We start from the raw sequence: 18,210 nt of genomic DNA, 5'->3' as shown, positions 1-18,210 counted from the left end.
TGAGTCTCTGCCTCCCTCTCCTCCTTGAGGGAGCCTCTCCAGTGTGTGTGAAGCAAATTCAGTTTCTTTCCAGGGGCTCTCAGCAAAGCCCTGGCATTTGGGGCACCAGCCCTGAGATCGTGAGAGGGCCCTGGCTTGTGACGACTGCCAGAGGGAGGGGCAGGTTCCGAGAGTGGACAGGCTCAAGAGCCTGGGTGGTTTCTGGGGTGGGGGAGGATGGGGAGCCTGACTGGATGGTAGGCCCCTGACCCAGTGATGCCCACTCAGGGATGCTGCTATACAATGGGCAGAAGCGAGTCCCAGGGAGCCCCACCAACCTGGCCAACCGGCAGCCCGACTTCATCTCCTTCGGCCTCGTGGGTGGAAGGCCCGAGTTCCGGTGAGACCCCCGGCCTCCCCACGTATAGGGGGACTGGACACAGGGCTATGGTCCGTCAAGCACTACCCTGGGCTCAGTTATACAAAGGACATCTGGAGGAAGGAGACTATGTGGCCGCTACCCTTGGTGACCACCCAATCTGCTGGAGTAGGAATAGTATGCCAGCCAGATGGAGGAGGGTGCAACCTCAGACTTGGGACTGCTGCAGGCCATGATTCATTCATTCATTCATTCATTCATTCATTCATCAGGTGTTTGCTGAGCATTGATACAGGTATAACAAAACAGACCAAATTCTGGCTCTTGTGGGAAGGCATATTCTAGCTGGGGAAGAATAAACAAGCCATAAACAAAGAAACAAGGTGATCTCAGGGAGAGAGGAGCCCTCAGAGGAGCCTGGAGGCCAGGTGTTAGGCTGCAGGACCCTGAGCCCGGGGGCCACTGGCTCCCTGTGGGCTGCTCTGGAAAAGCTCCCAGCGAAAAGATGTGGGGAGAGAAGATCTGGGGCACGGGTCATGGGTGGGAGGACAAGACATGGACAGGAACTGGAGCAGCCCCAGGGCAGAGACTACAGGAAGTAGTGACATCCCTCCTCTGGGGCCCCTTAGCCCTTCTTACAAACCCCACATCCACTCTCTCCTGTCCCGGCCCACTCCCTGGAGCAGGTTCGATGCCGGCTCAGGCATGGCCACCATCCGCCACCCCACACCACTGACCCTGGGCCATTTTCACACCATCACCCTGCTGCGCAGCCTCACCCAGGGCTCCCTGATCGTGGGTGACCTGGCCCCGGTCAACGGGACCTCCCAGGTGAGACCCAACCCTATCCCACTACTTCCAGCCCCCACCCGCCCCTGGCCAGCCTCTGTTGCCATTCCTGACTGCCCCACCTCCCCAGGGCAAGTTCCAGGGCCTGGACCTAAACGAGGAGCTCTACCTGGGCGGCTACCCTGACTATGGTGCCATCCCCAAGGCAGGGCTGAGCAGCGGCTTTGTAGGTGAGCCCCTCTCCACCTCCAGCTGAGGTCAGGCCTTACCTGGCTGGCTGGAGAGCCCTGGAGAGCCTGGGAGGGCCCCACAGGCTGTGGGCTGGGACACCCACGCCCTGCGCTCATCCTGCCCATCCGCCCCCAGGCTGTGTCCGGGAGTTGCGCATTCAGGGCGAGGAGATCGTCTTCCATGACCTCAACCTCACAGCGCACGGCATCTCCCACTGCCCCACCTGTCGGGACCGGCCCTGTCAGGTGACCCCACAGCCCATACACAACCTGGCCTTCCCCCCCAGCTGTGGCTGGCGCCTGTGGGAAAGTGGGGGAGGGGCCTGACTTACTTCTGGGCTGCTTTGTAGAATGGCGGTCAGTGCCACGACTCCGAGAGCAGCAGCTACGTGTGTGTCTGCCCAGCTGGCTTTACCGGGAGCCGCTGTGAGCACTCGCAGGCCCTGCACTGCCATCCAGGTATGCACCCGCCACCAAGAGTCGCTGTCACCCCAAGTGCCTGCCTCTTCCCATTGCTGCCTCTCCATATCCACCACCATCTCAACTGGGTGGCACTTCCATACCCCCCTCTTACCTGAGCACTCACCTCTCCTCCCACGTACCCATCCCCCATCTCTGCTTCCCAGTGGCCCTCACCCCATCCCTGCTGCTTCCCCTCCTCCATCCCTACTGACCAAATTCTTACCACTATCCTCCCCCATCCTAGGCCCATCTCTTTTTTTTTCTTTCTTTCTTTTTCATTTGAAACGAAGTTTCACTCTTGTTGCCCAAGCTGGAGTGCAGTGGCATGATCTTGGCTCACTGCAACCTCCGCCTCCCAGGTTTAAGCGATTCTCCTGCCTCAGCCTCTTGAGTAGCTGGAATTACAGGTGTCCACCACCACCCATGGCTAATTTTTTGTATTTTTAGTAAAGATTAGGTTTCACCATGTTGGCCAGGCTGGTCTCGAGCTCCTGACCTCAGGTGATCCGCCCTCCTCAGCCTCACAAAGTGCTGGGACGACAGGCGTGAGCCACCGCGCCCAGCCCCCAGTCCTATCTTATTATCCAGGTACCCACCCCATTACCGCCACCAGATGTCCCCTCGCCGCCCTGACACTGTTATCCAGGTCTAGCCTCTGAAGAACCTGCAGACACAGAGTCCCTCGACTGCTTTCCCTGCGGTCCTCCCCTCAGCCTCTTCTGGCTCCCGCCATGCTCTCCTCTGCTCCCTCCTCCGAGGCCTCGCAGGCAGCCCAAGGCCTCCCAGACAGCTGGCCTGGCCCTCACCAGCTGAGCCCCCCAGGGTGTGATGGGCAGGGCTCTGGCGTCAGAGCCTCACTCCCTCCACAGTCACCTCAATGTCCTCCTCACTGACCTGTGTGCCCCCCAGAGGCCTGTGGGCCCGACGCCACCTGTGTGAACCGGCCTGACGGTCGAGGCTACACCTGCCGCTGCCACCTGGGCCGCTCAGGGTTGCGGTGTGAGGAAGGTGAGTGGAGCCAGGCCTGAGGCCTCTCAGGGTCCCAGTGTCAGCTGAGGAGGCTGGGTGGGGCACTCTGAGGCCATGATGGGCCATATGGATGATAAAACGATTCCCAAGCCAGAGGGTCTGGAAGCCACCTGGCCACGTGTCTGTCCAGCCTGAATCCCTTCGTGAGCGTGGGCCCCAAAGAGGACCCCAGTCCTATCAGAGCTCCTCCCAGCCTCGTCTGCAAGGGCGGGGGGCCCTTGGGCCGCTGCAGTTGGTGTCAGCTGGTCCTGAGCCTCTGGACCTGGAGAGTGATGCGGGCAGGGGTCCCAGAGTGAGAAAGGCAGAGTCACTGGACCCCACCGGAGGGCCCAGGCTCCCCGTTGCCTCGGCTGAGCTGTGGCTGCTGCAGGTGTGACAGTGACCACCCCCTCGATGTCGGGCACCGGCTCCTACCTGGCGCTGCCCGCCCTCACCAACACACACCATGAGCTACGCCTGGACGTGGAATTCAAGCCACTCGCTCCTGACGGGGTCCTGCTATTCAGCGGGGGGAAGAGCGGGCCTGTGGAGGACTTTGTGTCCCTGGCGATGGTGGGAGGCCACCTGGAGTTCCGCTATGAGTTGGGGTCAGGTAAGCACCCGGCACCAAATGAAGGCCTTTGCACACCAAGCCTTGTGCCCCCCTCAGCTCTCCCAGCCCCAGGGAGGCATGGGGAATAAATGCAGGGGTCATCTTGTCTCTGTGTGTCACTTGAGGCAAGTCCCTGGGCCTCTCTGAGCGTCGGGCTCCTCATCTGGAATACAGCAAGCTGTAGGTCATTCTCCGTCTACTCAGGGCCCTGTTTGTGGTGGAGAGGGCAGGGAGCTCTGTGTGCCCCCACATGCCCAACCCTATCCGACATCCTCCCCAGGGCTGGCCGTTCTGCGGAGCACTGAGCCGCTGGCCCTGGGCCGCTGGCACCGCGTGTCTGCAGAGCGCCTCAACAAGGACGGCAGCCTGCGGGTGAACGGTGGACGCCCCGTGCTGCGCTCCTCGCCCGGGAAGAGCCAGGGCCTCAACCTGCACACCCTGCTCTACCTGGGGGGCGTGGAGCCTTCTGTGCCACTGTCCCCAGCCACCAATGTGAGCACTCACTTCCGAGGCTGTGTGGGCGAGGTAAGAGCAGCCTCCTCGGGACAAGTGGAGGGGAGGGGTGCACCCTGGGCCCCTCCACCTGTAGGTAGTCCTGGGCCCTGGGCCCTGGGCCAGGATGCTGCACCTCTGAGTCTCAGTTCCCTCCTCTGTAAAATGGGCACGATCACACCTACTTTGAAGGGTTGGGCTGAGGCTCATCTGCACAGATGAATGTTTCTGGCACCCAGTAGGCACTCAACGCCTGTGCCTCCTGCCCACACCGAGAATCCGTGCTGCCCACCATGGGCTCCGATCTGCCCGCTGCCGCATTCTTCTCCCTGCCGGTACACCTGGGCCTCTGCCTCCACGCCCCTTCAGTCTCTCGGTGTTCCTGTGCCCACAGGTGTCAGTGAATGGCAAACGACTGGACCTCACCTACAGTTTCGTAGGCAGTCAGGGCATCGGGCAATGCTACGACAGCTCCCCATGTGAGCGCCAGCCATGCCAGCATGGTGCCACGTGCATGCCTGCTGGCGAGTATGAGTTCCAGTGCCTGTGTCGAGATGGATTCAAAGGTGGGAAAGCCTGTCCAGGGCACCAGAGGGGGGTGGGCACGGGTGTTCAGCGACACCTCCAGCAAACGCCTACCCCTCCCCTCACCTCTGCCCTGGCCCGCAGGAGACTTGTGTGAGCACGAGGAGAACCCCTGCCAGCTCCACGAGCCCTGTCTGCATGGGGGCACCTGCCAGGGCACCCGCTGCCTCTGTCTCCCTGGCTTCTCTGGCCCACGCTGCCAACAAGGTACCCAGGCCTGGCTTCTCTCCACTCCACCTCCATCGTCCTGGGGCCCCAGGGCTCTACATAGTACCCACAGGTGTGTCTGCCCACCAACTGGACCCTGCCCTTCTCCACAGGCTCTGGACATGGCATAGCAGAGTCTGACTGGCATCTTGAAGGCAGCGGGGGCAGTGGTGAGTACTTGCCATGGCCTCCCTTCAGCTTCAGCCTCAGCTCACCCTTCCAGTTACCCCACACCCCCAATTCTGGCCTATAAGCAAAGCGGCTTCTATGAGGAGCTTGCTGGGCACAAAGAGACAGAATGAAGAAGAGCTCAGCCACACGGAGCTGGGGCCTGCCCCATACTCACTGGCTAGGTGATGATGGGTAGGCCTTTGAAACCACTCTGATCTCGGTTTCTTCCTCTGTATTTGCGTATTCAGTCAACAAACATCTATCGCGTGCCCATCCTTGCCCTGGGAGAGTAAATATAAGATGGATAATGGCCGGGCAAGGTGGCTGACACCTGTAATCCCAGCACTTTAGGAGGCCAAGGTGGGTGGATCACCTGAGGTCAGGAATTCAAGACCAGCCTGGCCAATGTGGTGAAACCCCATCTCTACTAAAATCCAAAAAATTAACTAGATGTGGTAGCAGACCCCTGTAGTCCCAGCTACTCGGGAGGCCGAGGCAGTAGAATCCAGGCAGCTAGAACCCAGGAGGCGGAGGTTGCAGTGAGCCCAGATTGTGCCACTGCACTCCAGCCTGAGTGACAGGGAAAAAAAAAAAGATGCATAAAGCAAGACCCTCATTCCCAGGAAGTCCACCGTCTGCTGGAAAGCAAAGCACACAGTCAAGAGTGAATGCTGATTGAATGTTTCCAGGTGCTGTCTAACCCTTTACAGACACATCTCTTCTTACATATCATTAACATAATAGGCCAGGCAGTGGTATAGTGGTTAAGAGTATAGACTTGGGGCCGGGCGCGGTGGCTCAAGCCTGTAATCCCAGCACTGTGGGAGGCCGAGGCGGGTGGATCACGAGGTCAAGAGATCAAGACCATCCTGGTCAACATGGTGAAACCCCGTCTCTACTAAAAATACAAAAAATTAGCTGGGCATGGTGGCGTGTGCCTGTAATCCCAGCGACTCAGGAGGCTGGGGCAGGAGAATTGCCTGAACCCAGGAGGCAGAGGTTGCGGTGAGCCGAGATCGCGCCATTGCACTCCAGCCTGGGTAACAAGAGCGAAACTTTGTCTCAAAAAAAAAAAAAAATGCACTAAGGAGTATAGACTTGGAGCCAACCTCCTTAGGCTCAAATCCTAGCTCTCCCACTTACTAGCTGTGAAACTTTGGATGAGTCACTTAACCTCTCTGTGCCTCACTTAAATGGAGATGACTAACATCTTTCCCTAAGGATTTGGATGAAATTTTGTGTGAGAGTAAAATTACTTAGTGCATTTTTTTTTTTTTTTGAGACAAAGTTTCCCTCTTGTTGCCCAGGCTGGAGTGCAATGGCGTGATCTTGGTTCACAGCAACCTCCGCCTCCCAGGTTCAAGTGATTCTCCTGCCTCAGCCTCCCAAGTAGCTGGGATTACAGGCATGTGCCACCACACCTGGCTAATTTTTCTTTTTTCTTTTTTTTTGTATTTTTAGTAGAGATGGGGTTCTACCATGTTGGTCAGGCTGGTCTCGAACTTCTGATCTCATGATCCACCCACCTCAGCCTCCCAAAGTGCTAATAGCACAGGTATGAGCCACCACACCCGACCTTTTTTTTTAAGGTGGAGTCTTGCTCTCTTGTCCAGGTTGGAGTGCCGTGGCACAGTCTCGGCTCACTGGAGCCTCTACCTCCCAGATTGAAGAGATTATCCTGCCTCAGCCTCCTGAGTAGCTGGGATTACAAGGCGCCCGCCACCACACCCAGCTAATTTTTATATTTTTAGTAGAGAAGGGGTTTCTATGTTGACCAGGCTGGTCTTGAACTCCTGACCTCAGGTGATCCACCTGCCTCGGCCTCCCAAAGTGCTGGATTACAGGCATGGGTCACTGCACTCATCTACTTAGTGCATTTTAAATTCCTAGAACTATGTCTATACACAGTCGGTACAGAATGTTAGCTGTTTTTAATATATTCAGCTGGGCATGGTGGCTCATGCCTATAATCCCAGCACTTCAGGAGGCTGTGGCAGGCAGATTGCTTGAGCCCAGAGAGTTCCAGACCAGTCTGGGCAACATGGAGGAATCTTGTCTCTACAAAAAAATACAAAAAGTACTGGGCATGGTGGCGCTCATCTGTGGTCCCAGCTACTCGTGAGACAGGCAGGAGGATTGCTTGAGCCCAGGAGTTCAAGATCAGCTTGGGCAACACAGGGAGACCTCATCTCTACAAAAATTTAAAAATTAGCTGGGTGTGGTGGCACATGGCTATGGTCCCAGCCAAGTCAAAAGGATCACTTGAGCCCAGGAGGCGAGGCCGTAGTGAGCTGTGATTGCATCGCTGCACTCCAGCCTGGGCAACAGAGTGATACCCTGTCTCAAAAAAACTAAAAAATAGTGCTGGGCGCAGTGGCTCATGCCTGTAATCCCAGCACTTGGGGAGGCCGAGGCAGGTGGATTACCTGAGATCAGGAGTTCAAGACCAGCCTGGTCAGCAAGGTGAAACCCCATCTCTAACAAAAATACAAAATTAGCCAGGTATGGTGGTGTGTACCAGCTACTCAGGAGGCTGAGGCAAAATTGCTTGAACCTTTGAGGCAGAGGTTACAGTGAACTGAGATCGCACCACTTCACTCCAGCCTGGGCCACGGAGCGAGACTCCATCTCAATAATAATAAAAAAAATTAAAAATTTCTATATATAATCTTCATTCATGAGGTTGTTGTAAGGATTGAGTTAAATGCAATGGTGTCTGTAGCTGGGTGGGACACCCCCCGCATAGGCACGTCGCAGGTGCTTGGTAAATGTCAGCCATCCTCCTCATCATCTGGTGGAGGGTAGCAGAGGGTCCCCTACTCTTGACACCTGCCAGACCTACTGTGGCCAGTTCTGGCCTGAAGGATGGGTCGTGAGCAGATAGGGCTGGGAGTGGTGGAGCCACACATGGTATGGACATCAGGGATGAAAGGCCCAGGTTGCAATCTTAGTTCCCCCCACCTCCTGAGCCAGTCTCTCGCCTGAGCCTTCCTGCCCATCTGTAAGATACACCAAGGCTCTGAGCCATTTATTGCCACGGTCCAAGGTGACCAATCGTCCCAGTAGCTCTGGACTGAGGGGTTTCTTGGGATGTGGGACTTCCAGCACTAAAGCCAAACAGCATGGCCAGTCAAAAGACACGGATCCTTTTGACTGCACAAAATAAAATACATAGATTTAAGGAAAGCAATTATGCTGAAGGATTCAAAACACTTTTTAAGTTTTCTGACTTGCTCTATACGTGCTTCTTTATTAACACATCAAATTACACGATCTGGTGGTGGTCTCGGTAGGTACCACGATTTCCAAACAGCAGTATGTGTAAATGAGGTTTTGAAATATTTGCAGCTCCTGTAATGTGATAAGCAAATACTAGTAACAAAGTCATAGGTCCTGCCACCACTGCTTTGGGTTCTTGCCTACATCTCATTGAAAGAACTCTCAGTTTCAGTGAGAGGTGAGTGAAATGCAGGGGTAATGCTTTCCCATCCAAGGCCACAGGTCCCCTGAATTCTATCCACAGCCCCCTTGGGTCCCCAGGGACTGCAGGCTCAGAGCCCCCAGTCCTGCGTATTGGCGTGGAGGCAGGGATCAGGGGAACTGATGGGGATTGATGCCTGATTCGGCGAGTGCATCACCATCCCCCTCTCTCCCACAGATGCCCCTGGGCAGTACGGAGCCTATTTCCACGACGATGGCTTCCTTGCCTTCCCTGGCCGCATCTTCTCCAGGAGGTGAGACTGGCGTTCGGATAGCCGGTGGGCCTAATGGGGAGGATGGGAATCTGGGACTTCTGTCCCCTCACCCACCCTTCCTCCACAGCCTACCCGAGGTGCCCGAGACCATTGAGCTGGAGGTTCGGACCAGCACAGCTAATGGCCTCCTGCTCTGGCAGGGTGTGGTGAGTGTAGGCATCCAGCCGGGCTCTTAGGCTCCTAGGGCAGGAAGTCAGCTTTCTGGTGGCCAGGGTGGTGGGGAGAGGGGAAGGCAGAGCCTCTGCTCTCCAAGCTGAGGACCCCAGAGGCCCTGTGCTTCCCTGGCAGGAGGCAGGAGAGACTGGCCGAGGCCATGACTTCATCAGCCTGGGGCTTCAAGATGGGCACCTAGTCTTCAGGTGGGTCCAGCACCTGGCCCTTCCTCTCCCTTCCCTGGTCCCAGCACCCCACCCCCCAGTCCTGCCCCAGCTCATACTTCTTGGGCCTGGATGACTGCAGGTACCAGCTGGGCAGTGGGGAGGCCCGCCTGGTCTCTGAGGACCCCATCAATGACGGCGAGTGGCACCGGGTGACAGCACTGCGGTAAGGGAGTCTTCTGGGCACTCAAGATGGGGCCCAGCATTCTGGAGTGGGGCAGGATGCCCCCCACCATGGGCGGAGAGGCAGGCATTGAGCTCTGTGGAGTCAGAACTTGAAGCCAGGGGAGGGAAGAATGCACCAATCAGGGCTCAGGCTTCCATCTCACTGAACTCCACTGGGGGCAGGCAGTCGCCCCAGGAGCAGGAGGAAACCTGGGCAGAGAAATGAAGCTGTGCTTGTGGGGCCGGATCTCTCGTTCAGTGGGGGAAAGAAAGAGCTGGGGGAACGGGGACAGACTTCTGAGGCTGGAGTCTCAGTGCCAGAGGGAGGGGACTCAGTCGTGGGGCCAGGGAGGACCAGAAGTTTGTGGGAAAGGGCCTGACCCAGTTCCACTGCAGGGAGGGCCGCAGAGGCTCCATCCAGGTCGATGGTGAGGAGCTGGTCAGCGGCCAGTCCCCAGGTCCCAATGTGGCAGTCAACGCCAAGGGCAGTGTCTACATCGGTAAGTCCGGGGCTCCTCCTCAGAGCAAGGGCAGGTATGGCACTCCCTGGGGCTGGAGCTCGCCTGGCCTTCCTCGCCTCCTGGGCGGCCGGAGCACACAGGCCCTGTCCTCTCACCTCCCGGCAGGCGGAGCTCCCGAAGTGGCCACGCTGACCCGAGGCAGGTTTTCCTCGGGCATCACAGGCTGTGTCAAGAACGTGGTGCTGCACTCGGCCCGACCCGGCGCCCCACCCCCACAGCCCCTGGACCTGCAGCACCGCGCCCAGGCCGGGGCCAACACACGTCCCTGCCCCTCGTAGGCACCGGCCTGCCCCACACGGACTCCTGGGCCGTGCCCCAGCCCGACAATGTCGAGTATATTATTATTAATATTATTATGAACTTTTGTAAGAAACTGAGGCGATGCCACGCTTTGCTGCTACCACCCTGGGCTGGACTGGAGGTAGGCACGCCACCCCCCACACACACAGCTGGGCAAAGCCGCAAGGCTGGCGGGCAAGGCAGGATGGACGGGAGTGGGTCCCTCAGAAAAACACCAGGACTTGGGGTCAGGAACGGCAGCTGGGTGGGCCCAGAGCTGCCCCCACTGCTCCCTACCCACTGATGGAACCCCCGCAGTGGAGCCAGGCGGCCCATTTCTGCAGCCCCTGGGCAGTCCTCCCTTCTAGGAGAGCCAGCCTCGGCTCACAGCCAGGTGTCCCACAGCTGCCTGAGATGGGCATCTCAGGAGTCTCTGCCACCCACTCAGGATTGGGAATTGTCCTTAGTGACGGCTATGCAGCAAAAGGCAGCTCACCCCTGGGCGGGCAGTCCCCATCCCCACCAGCTTGTTTTTCAGCACCCTCACCCACCTCCACCCAGCCCCTGGCACCTCCCTCTGGCAGCCTCTCCCTCCCACCATGCCCTGCTGGCCTGCATTCCCACCCACTCCTGCCAGTACACAGCCTGGGGTCCCTCCCTTAGGGGCTGTAAGGGAAAGGCCACCCCAGCTCTTTCCCAGAGCTGCTACTGGAAGAGCCCAGCACTGAGAGGGCCCTGCCCACCAGGCCCCTCGTACCCCAGGCCACTTCCCCACTCATCTGGAAGGGAAGGCCCAGGGACTCCTTGGAAGCTGCTGGTGCTTGAAGAGCTAGTGCCTTGGGTGGGGGAAGGCAGGACTCATGACTGGGAGGGAGGGGGGATGTGACCACCCTGCCCTATCGGTGGGAGCCTGAAGACCCAGCGAGGGGGAGTGCCATCCTGCCAGTGGCCCCCAGACTGGGGTTGGGATGCCTGGCCTCTGTGTCCTAGAAAGGACCCTCCTGTGGTCTTTGTCTTGATTTTTCTTAATAAACGGTGCTATCCCCGCCAGGGGGCTCCCGTGTCTTTGATGAGGGCCTCACTCAGTGGTGCCTGTGGGTGGGGCAGAGCAGGGCAGGTGAGATCTGGGGGTGAAGCAAGGTGGCTTTGGATCAGCGAGGCCCCCAGGCCCCTAACCCTGTGAGGTAGGAATCATCCTATTTTCTGGAGTGGCAGCTGAGTCTCAGAGGGTTAGGGGCCCTGTTCAACAACAGACAGAGAGCCAGGGGGTTAGAACCCAAAGAGTCTGTCTGACCCCAGAGCCCAGTCTCATTCCTGTGTGCCCAAAGTCCCTCTAGGGACGGCCTCCCTGATCCTGGAAGGCTGGGCCGCTCAGCTGCAGCCTGCTGGGGAGACCTGGCCAGGACATGGGGAGCACATGGTACAGGCTGTGCTGCAGTGGACGCAGAGGCCACGGGCACCAGGTCGCCAGGCCAGCCGGCTAGGAGAGCAGCAGCACCAAAGGAGGCCCACGAGGAGGCCAGCAGAGGTCAGGAGCATCGAGGAGGCCAGCGCCACCCCTCGGAGCTGGGGGCCTGTGAGAGGAGAGAGTCTACTGAGGCCTTGGCCTGGGCGCACTGCCCCTGTCCCTGTCACCTGGAGAGGGACAGGCGTGATTTTGGTGGGAAGAGTAGGAGCAGCATTCCAAAGTGGCATCCTGTCTCGTGGGGTCCCTGCCTGCTGGGGAACTCCTCTCAGCTGCAATCCGGAGGGATCCTGCAGACCCGAGAGCTGGGGAGGAAGTCAGGGGTCTGGAGGTATGGGCATCTGTACTTCCTATCTGGCTGGGCTCCGGAGAGGGACCTGCATGGGAAATAACAGAACAAACACACGGAGAACTGGCCTTTCTGAGACCCTTGTGTGTTTCATTCGATCCTCACAAGACTTCCCTGAGTTTGTACAACTCTTTGTGTTTCCATTTTACAGAAAGGTTAAGTCATTTGCCAGGGTCACTTAGCTGAAGTGACAGGAGGACGTGAATTTGCACAGTCCGGCTCCAGGGCCTAGGGTCGGTCTATGAATGGAGCTACTTCTCAAGGAAGAGGGTACACAGGTACTGGGGCAGGGTCTCACTCTGTTGCCCAGGCTGGAGTCCAGTGGTGCAATCACCACTCACTGCAACCTCTGCCTCCCAGACTCAAGCAATTCTTTCACCTCAGCCTCCCGAGTAGCTGGGACTACCAGCATGTGCCACCAAGCCTAGCTAATTTTTTTTATTTCTTGTAGAGACAGGGTCTCACTATGTTGCCCAAGTTGGTCTTGACTCCTGAGCTCAAGCCATCCACCTGCCTCAGCCTCCCAAAGTGCTGGGATTACAGGCATGAGCCACCATGCCCAGCCATGAACATTTTCTGTAAACTTTTTAATACACAAGGAAAGGGCCGTACTCTGTGCCAGGCTCTTTCCCTATGTATTCCACTTAAAGTTTACGACAATTCTGAAGGGTGAGGTTTATCCCCATTTCACAGATAAGGAAACTGAGGCACAGAGGTTCATTCCTTCATTCATGTGACTAGTATTTCTTGGGCATTTACTGTGCCCCAAGCCTGGCTCTAGCAACTGGGGGATACAACCGTGAGCACATGACAAATATGTCTTCATGAAACTGGGAGTTTAGTGTGGGGAGAAACAAAACACGTGAATAGAATTTATGTCCAAAGGACAGGGCGCAGTGGCTCAAGCCTGTAATCCCAGCACTTTGGGAGGCCAAGGTGGGCAGATCACTTGAGGTCAGAAGTTCAAGACCAGCCTAGCCAACATGGAGAAACCTAGTCTCTACTAAAAACAAAACAATTAGCCAGGCGTGGTGATTCGAGCATGTAATCCCAGCTACTTGGGAGGCTGAGGCAGGAGAACTGCTGGAACCCAGAAGGTAGAGGTTGCAGTGAGCCAAGATCACGCCACTGCACTCCAGACTGGGTGACAGAGCAAGACTCCATCTCAAAAAAAAAAAAAAAAAAAAGAATTTATGTCTAAAGGAGACAGGTGCTAGTGAGAAAAATTAAGCATGTTGGCAGGAAGCAGGGCTGCTGCTTTTCTCACTGTGGCAAAGCACATAACATTTACCATTTTAACATGTGTAGGTGTACAGGGCATTAAATACATTGTTATGATTTGGATCTGTGTTCCCACCCAAATCTCAGGTCAAATTGTAATCCCCAGCGTTGGAGGTGGGGCCTGCTGGGAGGTGATTGGCTCCTGGGGTGGATTTCTCATGAATAGTCTAGCACCATCCTCTTGGTGCTGTTCTTGTGCTAGTGAGTTCCTGTAAGAGCTGGTTGTTTACGAGTGAGCAGCGCCTCCCCTCACTCTCGCGCGTGCACCTGCTCTGGCCACGCCTGCTCCCCTCGCCTTCTGCCAAGATTGTAAGTTTCCTGAGGCATCTCCATAAACTGAGCAGATGCCAGCATCATGCTTCCTGTACAGCCTGCAGAACTGTGAGACAATTAAACCTCTTTTCTTTATAAATTACCCAGTCTTGGGTGTTTTGGGTTTTTTTATAGCAATGCGAGAACAGACTAGTACATGTTCACATTGTGCAGCCATCACTGCCATCCAGCTCTAGAACTTTGCATCTTCCCAAACAAACTCCATCAACTCCTTTAATTGCATTAACTCCATATCCTCCTTGTCCCCACCTCTCCAGCCCCTGGTGACCATGGCTCTACTTCCTGTCTCTGTGATTTTGACTATTCTAATATACATATTAAAATATGATAATATATTTACTGTTATTAATAATATAATAGGCCAGGCATGGTGGCTCACGCCTGTAATCCCAGCACTTTGGGAGGCCGAAGCGGGCAGATCATCTGAGGTTGGGAGTTCAAGACCAGTCTGACCAACAAGAAGAAACCCTGTCTCTATTAAAAATACAAAAAATTAGCTGGGCATGGTGGCGCATGCCTGTAATCCCAGCTACTTGGGAGGGGCTGAGACAGGAGAATCGGTTGAACCTGGGAGGAGGAGGTTGTGGCAAGCCAAGATCAAACCATTGCATTCCAGCCTGGGCAACAAGGCAAAATTCCGTCTCAAAAAATAATAATAACAGGCCGGGCGCGGTGGCTCACGCCTGTAATCCCAGCACTTTGGGAGGCCGAGGTGGGTGGATCACGAGGTCAAGAGATCGAGACCATCCTGGTCAACATGGTGAAACCCCGTCTCTACTAAAAATACAAAAATTAGCTGGGCATGGTGGTGCGTGCCTGTAGTCCCAGCTACTCAGGAGGCTGAGGCAGGAGAATTGCCTGAACCCAGGAGGCGGAGGTTGCGGTGAGCCGAGATCGCGCCATTGCACTCCAGCCTGGGTAACAAGAGCGAAACTCCGTCTCAAAAAATAATAATAATAATAATAATAATAACAATAATATAACTTTGCTGGGCACAGTGGCTCATGCCTGTAATCCCACCGTAATCCCACCATTTTGGGAGGCTGAGGCAGGTGGATCATTTGAGCTCAGGAGTTTGAGACCAGCCTGGTCAACATGGTGAGACCTTGTCTCTACTAAAAATACAAAAATTAGCCGGTCGTGGTAGGTGCCTGTAATCCCAGCTACTTGGGTGGCCGAAGCAAGAGAATCATTTGAACCCAGGAGACAGAGGCTGCAGTGAGCCGCGATTGAGCCACTGCACTTCAGCCTGGGCGACAGAGTGAAACTCTGTCTCAAAAATAATAACTTCTAGGCCAGGCGTGGTGGCTCACGCCTGTAATCCTAGCACTTTGGGAAGCCGAGGTGGGTGGATCACCTGAGGTCAGGAGTTCAAGACCAGCCTGGCCATCATGGTGAAACCCCATCTTTAAAATAATAATAATAATAATAATAATAACAACTTCTAATATACATTCTAATAGATAATGGAATTGGCTAGTCCATATATAAGTGGAGTCATGCACTAGATCCCTTTGGGAATGGCTTATTTCGCTTACGTCCTCAAGGTTCATCCATGTGGTAGAATGTGTCAGAATTTCCTTCCTTTTCAAAGCATTCCATTGTGTAGTTAGACCACATTTAGTTTATCCATTCATCTGTAGGCAGACACGGGGTTGCTTTTTTTTTTTTTGAGATGGAGTCTCCCTCCGTGGCCCAGGCTGGAGGGCAGTGGTGCAATCTCCCTGCACTCAGGTCTGCACTCAGGTTGCCCAATGCAACCTCTGCCTCCCGGGTTCCAGTGATTCTCCTGCCTCAGCCTCCCAAGTAGCTGGGACTACATACGAGGGCCACCACACCCAGCTAATTTTTTGTTTGGTTTTTTTGGTGTTTTTTGAGATGGTGTCTTGCTCCAAGAGGCTCGAAGGCCCTGCCCCTTTCCTGGCCCCGCCTCTTCTTTCCTGGCCCCACCTCCCTGGCCCCGCCTCCCCTCCACACTCCAGCCTTGTTCTGGCCTTTGCACTGGCTGTGTCCTCCACCCTAAAGACTTTTCTTCTGACATATGCATGGCAAGCTCATTCCTTTGCCTCCTGGTGGGTCTCTGCTTAAGTTCTTCCCTGACTCCTTTATATAAAAATAGCAACCCTGGCCAGGTATGGTGGCTCACGCCTGTAATCCCAGCACTTTGGGAGGCAGAGGTGGGTGGACCACCCTAACACCTTAGGTCAGGAGTTCACCAGCCTGGGCAACATGGTGAGACCCGTCTCTACTAAAAATACAAAAAATTGGGCCAGGTGCGTTGGCTTAAGCCGGTAATCCCAGCACTTTGGGAGGCCAAGGTGGATGAATCACTTGAGGTCAGGAGCTCAAGGCTAGCCTGGCCAACATGCTGAAACCTCGTCTCTACTGGTGATGCATGCCTGTAATCCTAGCTACACCAGAGGCTGAGGCAGGAGAATCGCTTGAACCCAGGAGGCAGAGGTTGCAGTGAGACAGCACCACTGCACTCCAGCCTGGGCGACAGAGTAAGACTATCTGAAAGAAAGTAACTAACTAACTAAATAAATAAATGTAACATGAGATGCTGAATGGGATCCTGGGACAGAAAAAGGACATTAGGTAAACACTAGGGAAAACTGAATAAACTGTGGATTTAGTTAACAATATTACTTCATTAATTAAAACAAATGTCTCATTAATGTAAAATGTCAATAATAGCCCCCAAACTGAGTGCTGAGTATATGAGAATTTTCTGTACTATATTCTAAATTTTTTTGTAAATCTAAAACTACCCTAAAAAATAAAGTTCATGTAATCCCAGCACTTTGGGATGCCAAGGCTGGAAGATCACTTGAGCCCAGGAGTTCAAGAGTAGCCTGGGCAATATAGTGAGACCTCGTCTCTACAAAAAACACAAAAATTAGCTGGGCATGGCGGCACACCTGTAGTCCCAGCTACCCTGGAGGCTGAAGTGGGAGGATCACCTGAGCCCAAGAAGCAGGGGTGGCAGTGAGCCGAGATGGCGCCACTGCACTCCAGCCTGGGTGACAGAATAAGACCCTATCTCAAAACAATAAATAAATAAATAAGTTCATTTTAAAAAAAAAAGAAGAAGGCTGAGTGTGGTAGCTCACGCCTGTAATCTCAGCACTTTGGGAGGCCGAGGCAGGTGGATCACAAGGTCAGGAGTTCAAGACTAGCCTGGCCAAGATAGTAAAACCCAATCTCTACCCCGCAGGCGTGTGGGTGCCTGTAATCCCAGCTACTCCGGAGGCTGAGGCAGGAGAATCACTGGAACCTGGGAGGCAGAGGTGGCAGTGAGCTGAGATCTCACCACTGCACCCCAGCCTGGGCAACAGAAAAAAAAAGCCCCTTAAAAAAAAAAAAAAAAAAAAAAAAAAAAAAGTATGCCTTGAAGGTGACACTCAGGGCCCTCAGAGAGGCATCAGGCAGCCAGGGCCCCAGGCCCACCATCGAGTTGATTGGAGGATCTCTCCTTTAAATGTCTTGGGCCTCTGTGCCAGGTCCCATTTAGCAAAAGTTTCCACCACTAAAGCATCATTTGAAATCCCAGGATGAGATCATCTGCAGCATAGTTCTGCCTCTGACTGCTCTGCCCCTCCAGCCCTTGGCCTAAGCCAATTCCACACTTCTGCTTTCCTCTCTCCTGCTCCACACTGAGGCCCTGCCCTAGGGAAGAGGAGTTAGGGCCAGGCTTCCCTCTAGCTGTTCGGTGGGACCCAAGCAGCACCCGCACTGACCTCTGCAGTTGGCTGGTAGCCAGGAGCCCTGGTCACTGCCGTCGCCACAGTTGTCCATGCCCCAGGGGTCACACACGAGGCTTGAGGGGATGCACCTGCCATTCCGGCAGCGGAAGTAGGCACCACAAGGTCCTGGGGCCAGAAGTGGAAGCCTGAGGTGAGGATCCTGGCCCTGCCCACGACACAGCAGGGTTATGGCCCCATGGTGACTGTGGGGGTGTGGGCAGAGAGAGCTGTCTTCATGCATGCGCGGATGAGAGCACGGATAGTGTTTTATGGGGAGAAGTGTGGAGGATGGCAGCTAACGTACTGACTTCCTCTTCTGTGCCAGGCACAGCTCTAGACACTTCACATCCTGGCGCACTGAGGCCTTGCAATACCGCTATGGGGCAAGTATTGTTATTAATTTTATTATTTTTAACTATTTTTTTTTTTTTTTTGAGACGTAGTCTCGCCCTGTCGCCAGGCTGGAGTGCCGTGGCTCAATCTCAGCTCACTGTAACCTCCACCTCCCAGGTTCAAGCAATTCTTCTGCCTCAGCCTCCCGAGTAGCTGGGGTTACAGGCACATGCCACCACGCCCAGCTAATTTTTGTATTTTTAGTAGAGAAGAGGCTTCACTATGTTGGCCAGGATGATCTTGATCTCTTGACCTCATGATCCACCCCCCTCGACCTCCCAAAGTGCTGGGATTACAGGCATGAGTCACTGTGCCTGGCTATTATTTTATTTTTTAATTATTTTTTTGTTTTAGGCAGGTCCCTCTCTGTCACCCAGGCTGGTCTTGAACTCCTGAGCTCAAGTGATCCTCATGCCTTGGCCTCCCAAAGTGCTGGGATTACAGGTGTAAGCCCGGGTGGCGCCCAGTCAGGCGAGTAGTAGCTTCAGTTCCAAGAGGCCTCTTTCCTGGCTTGAGTGGGTTTCTGCTGCCTACAGTCCCCTAATCACACCCTTCTGCAAACATCTGAAGAGCTGACGGCTCAGAGCAGCCAGTATGTGGCATGAAAGCGTGTGAGTTGTTAGTGTGCCAG

General features: G+C 55.0%; 2 protein-coding genes across 10 annotated transcripts in view; one reads left to right on the top strand and one right to left on the bottom strand.

The window, feature by feature from the left end:
* The window catches only part of HSPG2 (heparan sulfate proteoglycan 2), a 122,068-nt gene extending 111,004 nt beyond the window's left edge, over positions 1-11,064 (top strand). For all 9 annotated transcript variants that reach the window (XM_032300718.1, XM_032300717.1, XM_032300713.1 and 6 more), the window contains 17 exons: positions 268-379; positions 1,045-1,189; positions 1,278-1,377; positions 1,514-1,623; positions 1,728-1,836; positions 2,749-2,847; positions 3,239-3,460; positions 3,741-3,985; positions 4,347-4,518; positions 4,622-4,744; positions 4,858-4,914; positions 8,574-8,649; positions 8,738-8,816; positions 8,959-9,029; positions 9,130-9,213; positions 9,609-9,712; positions 9,839-11,064. In XM_032300718.1, the coding sequence (XP_032156609.1) occupies positions 268-379; positions 1,045-1,189; positions 1,278-1,377; positions 1,514-1,623; positions 1,728-1,836; positions 2,749-2,847; positions 3,239-3,460; positions 3,741-3,985; positions 4,347-4,518; positions 4,622-4,744; positions 4,858-4,914; positions 8,574-8,649; positions 8,738-8,816; positions 8,959-9,029; positions 9,130-9,213; positions 9,609-9,712; positions 9,839-10,011 (2,081 nt within the window). In that variant the 3' untranslated portion in view covers positions 10,012-11,064. The remainder of the gene's footprint in view (positions 1-267; positions 380-1,044; positions 1,190-1,277; positions 1,378-1,513; positions 1,624-1,727; positions 1,837-2,748; positions 2,848-3,238; positions 3,461-3,740; positions 3,986-4,346; positions 4,519-4,621; positions 4,745-4,857; positions 4,915-8,573; positions 8,650-8,737; positions 8,817-8,958; positions 9,030-9,129; positions 9,214-9,608; positions 9,713-9,838) is intronic.
* A 419-nt stretch (positions 11,065-11,483) lies between these two features.
* Positions 11,484-17,605, bottom strand: LDLRAD2 (low density lipoprotein receptor class A domain containing 2). The gene is made up of 2 exons (XM_032300721.1): positions 17,181-17,605; positions 11,484-11,854 (listed from the first exon to the last, which is right to left on the bottom strand). The coding sequence occupies exons 1-2, from the start codon at positions 17,425-17,427 to the stop codon at positions 11,604-11,606; spliced, it is 498 nt and encodes a 165-aa protein (XP_032156612.1). The 5' UTR covers positions 17,428-17,605; the 3' UTR covers positions 11,484-11,603.
* Positions 17,606-18,210: the final 605 nt, after the last annotated feature.

The sequence above is a fragment of the Sapajus apella genome, unplaced genomic scaffold (genome assembly GCF_009761245.1).
Source record: "Sapajus apella isolate SASKATOON/1434 unplaced genomic scaffold, GSC_monkey_1.0 scaffold43, whole genome shotgun sequence".
Taxonomy (NCBI): Eukaryota; Metazoa; Chordata; class Mammalia; order Primates; family Cebidae; genus Sapajus; species Sapajus apella.
The sequence above is the reverse complement of the archived record's forward strand: the minus strand, read 5'-3'. Positions and strand labels throughout refer to the sequence as shown.

What these genes read in the sequence shown, in the direction of transcription:
- LDLRAD2 (XM_032300721.1), bottom strand. Translation starts at nt 17,427, where the DNA reads ATGCATGAAGACAGCTCTCTCTGCCCACACCCCCACAGTCACCATGGG. An exon ending in GCTACCAGCCAACTGCAGAG is followed by an intron (nt 11,855 to 17,180) that starts GTCAGTGCGGGT and finishes TTTCCCATGCAG; the next exon opens with GTCCCTCTCCGGAGCCCAGC.